Source organism: Melopsittacus undulatus, chromosome 3 (assembly GCF_012275295.1).
Source record: "Melopsittacus undulatus isolate bMelUnd1 chromosome 3, bMelUnd1.mat.Z, whole genome shotgun sequence".
NCBI classification, from domain to species: domain Eukaryota; kingdom Metazoa; phylum Chordata; class Aves; order Psittaciformes; family Psittaculidae; genus Melopsittacus; species Melopsittacus undulatus.
The window spans coordinates 18753072-18765194 of NC_047529.1; the positions used below are offsets into that span (position 1 = coordinate 18753072).

General features: G+C 39.8%; 1 protein-coding gene across 1 annotated transcript in view; it reads right to left on the bottom strand.

Moving 5' to 3' along the window:
* Nucleotides 1-1636: 1636 nt before the first annotated feature.
* CLIC5 (chloride intracellular channel 5) overlaps nt 1637-12123 on the bottom strand; it is a 53455-nt gene continuing 42968 nt past the window's right edge. The window contains exons 5-6 of the mRNA XM_005146421.3: nt 4368-4549; nt 1637-2106 (exon numbers count right to left, since the gene is read on the bottom strand). Coding sequence (XP_005146478.1) covers nt 1939-2106; nt 4368-4549 — 350 coding nt within the window. The 3' untranslated portion in view covers nt 1637-1938. The remainder of the gene's footprint in view (nt 2107-4367; nt 4550-12123) is intronic.

Here is a 12123-nt window from a genome sequence, read left to right on the forward strand (position 1 = left end):
ACCAGTGTGATGTGTGAAAAGCAGAAGGACAGATAGAAAGGACTTAGTCAATTAAAATAAATAAATAAATAGTTGGCATAATTAAAAAAAAATAAATTACAAATAATTCCAATCTCATGAAGAAATGTTTTTTACAAGCCACATGTGCTTGTGCAGACACTTCTAATCTCATTAGATTTTTCTGGCTGCTATCAGTGTTCTCTGAGCCAGTTGATTTCTCAGCAGTGTTTTAAAGCGTGTGAGCCTTTGCTCTCCAGTCTAGCCACTGTTGAAATAGCCCATTCTAGGAGAAGACATGGGAGTTCATGTATTTTCTTCCAAGGTTTTGAAAGTTTGGAATAAATTGACTATTGCATGTGAAACAATAGTCAACCACAAACTATCTTCACAATCAACAATCAACATTCTGCTCCCAGCTGGTTAGTGTGAAAAGTGGAATAATCCCACCAAAGCAAAAGGATGGCTTCAGATTGTCATCAGCATCACATGGCAAAAGCTGACTTTCAATCCTGTCTCCAGTCCTCCAGCTTTTTGGTGCCAAACAAGAATCTCTTTGCTGTGAGATTCCCCTCGGTCAGAGCTCACCAGTTTGTGGTTCCCTTCAAATCAGTGCAGCTCTAGCAGATCTCATCAGAAGGGAAGCCACCTTGGCTTACAGTTCAGCTTTATTTATCCTTGAAAACAACACTAAATCTCCCCAGACTGAAAATCAAGAGCCATGTGAACTGTTGTACATATCAGGGCAGCTGGGTTTCATGCAAAAGAGCTGTCATTCTGAATTTGCTAAAGAAAGGTGCAAATAATCACTCATATAAAGCAGATTGTGTCACACAGATGCTACAGATAGAACAAATAATCAGTTTTAGAACATAATCCTAATTCAGAATCATGTAACCTGGATGGGTCAACCCTGGATGAAGGGGACTAAGGCATCATGAATGGGTTTTGGCTAGCATACTTGTTGAATTTCTGGATGGAAATGTGCCTCTCTCTGTTTTAGCCTGCCCTCTCCAAGGCTCTCAGAGCAAACGTCTGGGGTGAGATGACAAGTGTTTGAAAGTGACCCATCTGGAGCCCAACATGAAGAAAATGTCTCCCCTGCCTAGAATTTGTGTGCAGCAACAGCTTTCTCCTGCCTATCCAAGTTTCCCAAGATAGCAATCATAAATGAACTGGCAACTACACAGTCAAGATGACAATACCCTGCATCGTTTGGTTAGCTTTGCCAATTCCCTCTATAGTCACTGGAGACAATATGCTGTCCCCATTATTGCTGTGTCTGCATGTCACTACCAACTTGCAGATCCAAGGGCTGTCCACCCCCATTGCTTGTTCACTCTCTTTTGTTTAAATATTCAGATCCAACAATATCATGTAAATTCTATGCAAAGTAGCATCTGCAAGTCTGACATACTCGCTCAGGTTTCCCCCTCTTGTGCCAAGTTAAAAATAAATCCCTATAAACTCTTGGGCCTGCTAAAACAGAATATGCAGTCTGAGAACTGTTTGTTTTAAATATAACTGCTAAAAGCATTTCTCCTTTAGGGTCATACTTCTTTCCCCCCAGCCCCTCTCAGATTTTGCTCCTTCCTCAAGGATCTCAATAGCATGGGGGGAAAAAGCATCCTTGAAATAGTACAGGTGATGATATACCCCAACATGAAAAAAGAATCTATTAAAGTGGATTAATTTCAAATACTGATTGCAAATAATACTAGTTGAGCAAGATCTTAGGTTCAGATTTCAAAGGGTCTCCATGATCCCACACTAGAGCTGCCTTCTCTTTCCTCAAGGGAGGAGCAGATTTGTCCCTTACCAATACACTTGAACAGATGAAGTCATAAGGATGCCAACCAGATAGCATAACAACAAAGTATATCTTAAGGCAACAAGGAGAAGAGTCTGTAAAAGGGGATACTGAGCCACAACTGAGGTCACTTAGGACTTGCTGAGCCGCTTGGCCACATCTGCGTAAGCTTGCTCAATTTCCTTGTCAGCTGCACAGGTGTTGGTGAACTCATCCCTGGCGTACGCGTTCTTCAGGTACCGCCACAGCCCTGTCATCTCTGCTGGGAACTCAAAGTTGCGGTATTTCTTTGCAACAATCTAAACAAAGATAAAAGAGAGAAGAAAGTTAATTGTTAGTGGTATATCTCCAGATTCTCTTTTAGAGAGCTTCTTCCTCTTTCTCATTACATAATTAATCAAAGAATCATAGAATGGTTAGGGTTGGAAAGGACCTGAAGATCATCCAGTTCCAATTCCCCTGCCATGGGCACTAAACCATGTCACCCAAGGCTCTGTCCAGCCCTGCCTTGAGCACCTCCAGAGATGGAGCATTCACAACTTCCCTGGGCAACCCGTTCCAGTGCCTCACAACCGTCACAGTAAAGAGTTTCTTCCGTGTATCTAATCTAAACTTCTCTTGCTTAAGTTTGAACCCATTACCCCTTGTCCTACCACTACAGTCCCTAATGAAGAGTCCATCCCAGGAAATAGGAATCATAAAATGCAAGATAGGTTTAAGAGAAAGTATTAGCAACAATTTTATATAGCATATCTTCATATCAATTTTTACAATTATATTTACCATTATATTTTATATATACTGTATCTGTATTTTTAATATATGCAACATATTTTGCCTGGCCAGTGATGTCAGAGGATGTAACCACCTACAGCTGTTGGAAGGCTGTATCTGTGTTCATGCATAGGAAAAATTCAGGGTGGTATGGGTACCATGATTGAGAAACCAAGATGATTTAGCAGACATTAGAAACAGAAGTATAAGACTGGGAGAGAAAATGGTTATTTCAAGACTTGTCAGACTAGGAAATTGTCTATCTAGGGAAATTTTGGATTTCTAAAAACAGGCCCTTATTCAGGAAAATAGTTAAGTGCATACTTAATTTTAAGCACCTGTACAGTCCCATTGAAGTCAATGGGACTAATCTGTGTTTAAAGCTCGTTGGTTGGTTAAGTAGCTTCCTGGATTGGGACATTTCAGTTTTCCTGTAAGAATATACCATATAGAATAATCCTGCGGTGACAGAATGAACTGCTGATAGGAAGGGACGGATTAGTTAATTTAAAGAGTGCTTCCAATCTCTAATTTTTCTGACAGTATAAAATTGTTCCTGGGCATAAATTACATACATATGTGCCACAGAGTTCCTCTTTATTTTTAAAGCACATGGTAGAGCTGTTTCCCATCTCAGATTTCTCAGGACAGTCATGTTCTTAGAAATGACTGTGATTTGTTTTTATTACCAGGATTCACTTGGTATATGCAAGTCCAAGTCCTGTCCTAAACTGCATTTAATTAAGCATTCTTGCCTTCAGTGCTGCTTCACACACACATGAGGAAGATAAAACCCACTGGGCAACTTAAGTCAAGATTTTCACAATTTCCAGCACACATCTTCCATCAAATTAAAAACTAATTTACCCTTTTCTTCCATCTGTAAAATGTTTTTCAGGCAATATCCTATGGCTATGCTTGTCTGAGAAAGATTTTAATTCTTTTTTAACATCTTTCATTTCTTCCAAGGGGACAAGAACATGTAAAGGGCCTCATATTCATTTTGCACTGCTTGACTCCAATGTCACCAATGAAGACAAGTCAAATAAAGATCTAATTCTGTGAGGATATTATCACATTTCTTACCTGGTGGCTTATGCACTTTTGTTTTGCTTTTTTTTTTTTTTACCTTCTTTGCATGTGTGCAGTCAGCTCCCAGGCTCAGTTTATGTTTTGGCTCACGGAGCCAAATTAGATGCATGGCTTTAATTCCTAGCTTATTTGCTTGCCAAGGTCTGCCAGGTACTTGCTTTATTCTAAAGAAACATGTCATCTTATAAATTAAGTAAATGCAACACTTACAAGTCAAGATGATGTACACCGTTTTCACTATACGAGTGACCAATGTACATCTTAAATCCTGTACCTCAGCGGTGACTTTCATTTGTTAGCTTCTCTGTGTGAAATACCAACTGGAACGAATATTCCCTGAAGAGATGGACTGCTGCTCTGAAGTTATAAATGGGTGGGAACTGACTAAAGTTTTGATTTCTCTCTTAGGAATAATGGAAACTAATTAATATGAAAGATTTCTGTTACTTGCAGCTGGGTAAAAATAAAGGGATGAGATACCTAGATCTTAATATTGTCTTTGCCACTAATTAGTGATGGGATAGTTTCCTCATGTATTTAATACGTTACTTAAATTACCTTTAGGAAATAGGGAGGAGCAAAGCTACTTAAGGTATCTGTGCTGAAATATATATTGACTTCACCAGGCAGCTGTCAGAGCAGGGCACTTCATTGTCAGATAAGGCTTCTTTGACCATTGTATGACATCTTTTACCTTGACAACATGGAGCTTGGGCAGAAGATTGCAGTCAGCAAGGGTCAGGTCATCTCCATCCAGAAACTTGCGTTTAGACACTTTCTCCTCTTCAGTGCTGTCTGCATCAATCTCCTCTGGCAGAGGGGTTCTCAGATAGTCATCCAGCTTCTTCAGAGCCTTCACCAAACCTTTTTCAAGGGCTTTGTAAAAAAAAATTAATAAGTGATTGAGGCAAAATAAGTGTTATTTAGAAACACTCACTGTCAATGGCTATGGTAGTATCTAGAAAAAAAGGTAAGAGCCATCTTTTTGTTGTTAATTCACATTCCAAAGTAACCCAGCAAGGTCTGCCTGATGGTAAAGTTCAGCTGGAAAAAGTAGACACAGGAAACTACTGTGCCACGTCTTCTCCTGACTAGCACAAAGAGGTCATGGAAGGAAAGAACAGCTTGTCAGCATGATACACCAATAAAACGCATACATCCTACAGTACTCCTCTGGTCTTTTGAGGCCATCACACAGCAAACTGGAGGCCTGTACACTGTTACTTTATATTTCTAAACAGCTAGGTAGGATTGTAATGAAACAGAATTTTCCGGTATTACTTCAGCTCTAAGAAGTTGTAATTTTGCAAGTTTCAAACTTCTTCCCAAGTAATTAGAAGGCAATAGCAATAATTCTGAAGATGCTAACCAGAGCTCTAAGGAGCTGTAAGATACACTGCAACTGAAACAAAGGTAATATTTGTATAATACTGTTGATATCTAACAAAAATGAAATACAGCGCTACACAGGTGAGATATTCAACCACTGTTAAGATTTTCCCCACTTCATGTTCAACTTAGGTGCAAATTCTCTTTCGGACATGTCTCCAACAGGGTGTCACAATTGAGAGGAGATTTTAGACCTTTTACTGAAGACCATGTCCCACGCTGTTGCTGGCTCCAACAAATTCCGGTCTTTAAATGCCACTTAGACATAGTATAAAGAAGGGTACAAAGTTTTTACTTAAAAGTATCAGCCCAGGCACAGAATTTGTGTTCTTATACTTTACTGCCAGGATAATAGAAAAACTTGATTGTGGTAATGCACTTACAGAAAGCTTAATGACTGTGCACAGGTTTGCATGGTATTTAAATGTCAAACGCTCTGGGGTAGGAAGGGTCTTCTGCATTTCTATTTGAAGGGTGACAAGCACAGTGGAATCCTTGCCTCTGACAAGTGCCCCAAAGTGAGAAAGCAATATAAATAAGAAACAGCAAGAATTTACAATGTGAAAAAATAACAACATGACTCATGGGCTTAGGGCCAGAATTTCAGCTGGTGAAAATTACCTGCAGTGATTTATACCTGCTGCAGATCTGGCCTGGAGTCAGCATTTAAGGCCTAATCCTGTAAAATGTTATATCCCTGAGTAATGTACTGCCATTTAACTTGGGGAAGACTACTCAATGCTTCAGGTTACTCAGATGGTATATGGAGGTAAATATATTTATGGAGCACAACACAAGCTTCAAAAGGCTTCAGGGATCACCCAGCATAGAGCAGCTTGCTAGCACAGGTACCTCTGCTGTCAGCCACCCCTGTGCTTTTGGCATGGAGAGGAACAAGGCATGCACAGGGCCATTGAGAGAGCAGGAGCTGGACACCACAGAACATGATTTCTCTGCTGCCCTAACATCCATTAAACCTTGTGCCAGCAGGGGAAGTCAGATTAAGCTGCCTGATGTTTTGCTCCAACTGAAACCTCTTGGCCAAGCACCAGGAGCCATACCAGCTCTTTTGTGGCTGACTCCTAGACACAGTGGCAAATCCTGGCTTAATTGATTGACTGGAGAAATGACTGCAATCCAACTGAAAACACCCCAACAAACATAGCAGGGAGGGAAAGAATTTCATTTCTGAAAGCAGAGCATCTAAAGCGACTGAAGTGCTGCCATCCATAAAACAAAAGTGTTGCCATCCCTTATTTAATCAATCCAAATTGAATTTTGACACTGACATTCTGCTGTCAGATGCTGGCAGTGGTGTCTTTAATTGTCTGCAGCTGTGCTCTGCTGCACAACTTCTACTGAAGGGTAATAATTTCATAGTGTGTAACATACCCCCACGTGGCAACACTCAAAAGATTCAGCAGTCTCTGGCTTGACCCACAACACCTGTTGAACAGATAGTTCTCCTTCTCTTGGTCAGCTTCGGACTATGCCCTCTTACAGTGCACTCATTTAGAGACAGTGGAATTAAATTACTATTATTTAATTCAATTTTGTTCATCCAGACTTTAGAGAACTGGCTTAGCACTGAGCATTTTCCAGTATCGCCTTCCCCCAGTAGGATTGTTGGTCATCTGAGTCCTCTCTGCAATATTTCCAGTATCAGTACTATGTTAGGTGTTTGGTGCTAGCCTGTGGGGCCAGTTAGGTGTGTATACACAGACAGGAGCAGCAGGTGAGATGCGTTCATGTAATTTTTCTGGAACTTATTATAGTTAGAGGTTTTTTTGCTCTTACTGATATATCTAAGTGCGTCACGGCTGTCGCAAAAACAATGCCTGGAGTAAAGCCTATTTGTGACAGTGGGAAAAACATCTATCTGAATTCATACTTGGCACTTGCATACAGCAACTTTCAGCCAGAAATAAGTATATGCTCAGGGTTTAGCACATCTGTGACCTAATTCACAGGCACTGCTGGAACCCACAGGATCCTGTTGACATCTTATAGGCAGGGCAATCTCATATCCTGATAGTCAACAACTGAATCACTACTTGTAACACCAATGACCCCATGTAGTTAATCAAAACTCTTCTGATTCTAGTAGATCTCTCATAACAGCCATGAAAATTGAAGAGTAGTGAAGAAGGGAGAGCTGCATTTCTTCCAACTGAATGGTGACAGAATTTTTAAAAGCTAAGAGAATTAAGATCCTAAACCTGCCATTTCAGATGGAGTTCAGGTACAGGATCAGATTTTTTAAGTCTGCCAATGTTTTTCAAGCTATTTTTTGGAATCCATATGCAAATATCCATGTTGCAAATCCTACTTTCTAGGTGCCCTGACAGATTCAGATTTATCTGTATGATTTAAGTCATGTTCCTTGAGAAGGTGCTCAGAGAAATGCGCACTGAAAGTAGAAGGATAAATAAAAGAGTCTCAAAAATACTGAAGCAAGAGGTTTCTAAGTGTCACAACTCAGAGAGAATCAAATGTATAATGCTGGCATGACTGGGGAACTCACCCTATGTTTGAATTCACCAGTGACCCCCCAGAACAGAGAGGTATCAAAAGGACAGTTTTTAGTTTCTTAGAAAAAAAAAATGGGAGAAGCGCTCTTTGTGGCCACAAAGAGTTGAAGTTAAAAGCTTGATACAGTGAAGACCAGTGATGAGTGGCATTCTTCAGGGGTCAGTATTGGTTTTGTCAGTGACATGAACAGTAGGATTGAGTGCATCCTCATCAAGTCTGCCAAGACACCCAGCTGTATGATGCAGTCAACATGCTGGAGGAAAGGAATGCCATCCAGAGGGATCTCAACAGGCTTGAAAAGTGCACCAGTCCACACCTCATGAAGTTCAACAAGGCTATGAGCAAGATCTTGAAATTTCAGAAATGCTTAAACAGCCAATTCCCTTGGCAACTTCCTCTTGGGAACATCATTAAGTAACTACTTAAGCTGATAACAGCTGAGGCTCCACTGCAAATCAATGGGTGGGATTAATCTTCTGTGAAGTGAGTAAATTAAATGAGCTTCCTGTAGTCAATGGAGTCTCTTCTACATGTGGTTTAGGTGCCCCCTAAATCAGCTGTTTGGAGAACTTTTCCTGAAGTGTCTAATGTCAGACTTGCATTGTCTTGGTAAAGTCAGGGTGGAGGATTCAGTATTACAACACTGAGTGGAACTATGCCTGAGAATGTGGCTCTGCTGCTTCTGGAATTTCTACCTCCAATTACTTCCCCACTCTGCAGACTTCAGTATTAGCATAAAGATCCCAAATGTGACTGGTTCCGCAAGAGGAGCCCTGTCTTTAGCTTACCCATGCAACTGCCACAAAGTCTGAACTCTTAGAAACCATCTTTCTGGATAGTGAATTCACCAAGCGCAAAGGCACAAGCATTGTATTGCCTCCATGGCAGTGTATTTAATGTAACTTCAAATTTTAAGAAGTTCTAGCTGTGTATATACAAAATCTATGGTGGAACCATTGCTCTCACCCTCCACTCTGGGCTATTTATGCAGCCCAAGACTACTTATAGCAATCACAGTCCTGCTGTGTCACCCTACGAGTAGTAAACAACAGTATTAACAAAAAAATACAACCCTCACGATCTCTTTGTGATTTTCATTCTCCCTTCAAAACTATGCTTTATACAGCTTTAGTTAAGAATCCTGAGTTAGAAGCCAGAAAAATAGCACTTTCCAACCTCAAAGCAACCACAGAACACTTAATGAATGTATTACCATCTGTCAAATGCACAGGGTGAGGTTCAATTTAGCTGATGATACCTAATTCACAATGACGCTCTGTTTTCAGCAAAAGGTTACTTGATGTTGAACAATGACATTAACAAATCTTGACATGCACAGAAATATAAATAATGTAACAGAAGTTAATAATTGGCAAAATTGTGCTCTCAGTTACACTGACATAAAAGGAGTAACTCCGCATTGTCAACAAGCTATTCCATATTTACTCCAGTTCAACCAAGAACAGACTTCGGCTCTGTTACTCAACTCTTCAAGCAAAAACTTCCTGAAACTATTAGCCTGTGCAACTGTTTCCAGGGGATGAAGAGAAGTTGTTGTGTTTTGAAGTAGTTATACCACAATGGAACGAAACACTGGAAAACATAAATGCATGGAGCAATACTTCAAGTGGGAGGTGGGGGAAAGAAAGAGGGGACAAATGTCAAAGATTCGTTACTAGGCACTCAGGAAGAAATTTTGGCCATACCAAAGCCCACGGAAGTTTTACTGTTGACTTCTGTGGAGTTAGGATTTCTCCTGAAGCTTTTAAAGCCAAAAGGGACTATTATTATCAGTTAATCTGACCTTCAAAATAATACTGGTCATAAAACTCCCATCATCACTGGCCATTTCCATCTCTACTTTCTGTGTGTCAAATAAGGCTGAATTAAAATGGAAAGTAACTAGAAAGTAGTAAAATAAAAACCGTTTGGAAAAAGTAAAACTGATTCAGGCTGCCCACACCCACAGCATTTGCAGAGGTCAGACAAGGACTCTTCTTCCCCTTCCTTGAACTCCAAATATTTCCTTCCTTGTTCAATTCTGGGATGAAGTGAAATAGCAAAACAGGCAAAGCACATAAATGCCAAACTCTGTGGCCTGAAAGAGCCACTGGAAGGCAAATCATTCCGTCCTAAAATAGTAGCCTAGGAAAAGCAGAATTACCACCAGAGGAGCCTCTCTCTGTCTCTTTTGAGAGCAGGCAGACTGGCTACCTAAATTTAAAATAGCTAAAATTAGGTGAGATGACTCCTGTTTTATGTGTCTGAGCGGAACCATTGCAGAATGAGAATTTTACTTGATAGTTATTATGGGAAGAATTGCAAAGCATAGAGGGCACAATAAGAGCATTAAGAACAATTGTTTCTTTGCCAAACTGAACATGTTATACAACAGCAAGACTAGTTTGTTATTTAAACGAAGTTTAAAAGCAAACAAAGTAGTTTAAAGAAAAATAACAGAAGATTTCCAAACAAGCACAAAAACAAAAAAGAAAGCCATGTTTTGGGATGGTTGGTTAAATAAGTCATGCCTAGACATTCTATCATTTTCGCATCACTTTTAAAATATTGGTAATCTTCAAAATTAACATCTTTTCCAAATTGAAAAAAAAGAATAACCTTTTGTTTCAAAAGGTTTAAGAGAAAATACTTTCACTTTTCAAAACAAGTCATTATTCACCAAATTCAACCCACATTTGCCAATAATTCAGGTTACTCACACCGCACACGGCATTTTTTGTCAAATAAACATTTTGTCACAAAATATTTTCTCCAAGGCAAAATAAAATACATGTGGCCCTCTTCACAAGTGAATACCACTGAAAGCACAGTGACAAGACCTCGAAGTCATCTAAGCCCAGCAACATAATGACTTTTGTAGCCATCATCTGAAACCACCTGAGACTGACCTCGGTAGAACCACAAGTTTCTTAATTGTCAAGCCCAGGCAAGTTCAACAAACAATGATCCATGTACAAAAATGAGCAACGATTCCTGCTGCTACCCTGGATCACTGATTGATGCTTTTCCTTTTTACTGCTTTCTTCCACTGCCTTCCAGTAAGATTTATCCTGTAACACACGCAAATGAACTTGGTGAAATATGCAATGAGGGAAAAGGGGGAACAGTACATAAATATTCACAGTCTCACACAAACAATCTGAGATTTATTTTTCCTTTAAAAAAACAAGCCACCTTGCCTGATCACTTCCAGATTCACAGAGTTTGATATTATGTGAGACCCAGTACTGTTTTCTGGTAGGAGAGGAAAACCAGCTAAGAAACAGCAATTTAAGGTAAGAAAATATCATTCTACCAGCCTGACAGTCTGATTAAAGACCAAGGATTCATATTTTCACTCTCTTTTTTTTCTCCACCCTGCTCATTTTTTTTTCAGGAAGGCTCAACATAGTATTGTAACTTTAATCTGTATAGATTAATCCTTCTCACATGGAGGAGCTGTGACTACAATATGTACACCACTGTATTACATATTGAACAGTTTATCTTCTCCCCTATGATTTCAATATAACCCTTGGGATTTGAGTGCTGCCTTGATTTCTTTTGTTTAGCCATTTCAGAGTCAGGTATCTTGTCTAAGCTGGTTATGTAGGTTCCTTCTCTGCTCAGGGGTACTAAGCATCTCCAGAGGACAATTCCTTCCAGCTTCCTGAGACACCTGATTTAAACTGGTGTGACTCATTCCACACATGCCCTCCTTGCTGCATGAATTACAGATGAAGCCTAAAGTACTAACTCTGACTAGACACCTAACTTTCAGGGAGGTAAAGTTAGGTGAGATGAGTCCTACCCTTTAAATTTCATGGTTCACCTAAGTGATGTAGGATTATACCTCTCATTTTATTTCATGTTACTTAAACATTAGGGCTCAATCCTCAAAGTACATTGCCAATTTGAGCATCGCAACATCCTTTCCAGGCATATTTCCTTGTAAAATCCCCAGCTCTGATCAGTGCCTGTACTGAGAGGCAAATGAGTGGGCAGTCACAAAGAGAGCCATTAGAAATTCAGAGGAGGATGAATGTTGCATACTCCCATGCACCCAAGGCATATAGATGCCTAGCTCTGGGCCAAAGGGAGTTTCAGGGTGAGTCACCCTCCAATTAAAGATGTTCCACTCTAGATAAATAATTCAATATTCACTGGAACAGAGAGTTGTGCATGTTCCCATAATAAAGATAAATGCCCATACAACCATGCTGAAAGGTTGTGATCTGTTTCTCCTAATTTAATGAATCAATGAATACCTAGTTGTGTATACAGAAGAAAAATAGATTAGTGCTTCTTATTCCTCAACTCTACTTTCCTGGTTAGGGATTTCTCTTAGGGATTTTTTTTAAGGCACTGGAGATCGTAATCATCATCAAAATCAGTAAGAGCTGTGATTTGAAAATGGATTTTTACTGCTAGTCAGTGTTCAGGTGAGCTCACACCAGTAGTGGGATGAGTCACAAAAACATGGGTACACACAGGCAAACAGCCACACAACTTCAGTCATAAGTTGCCTT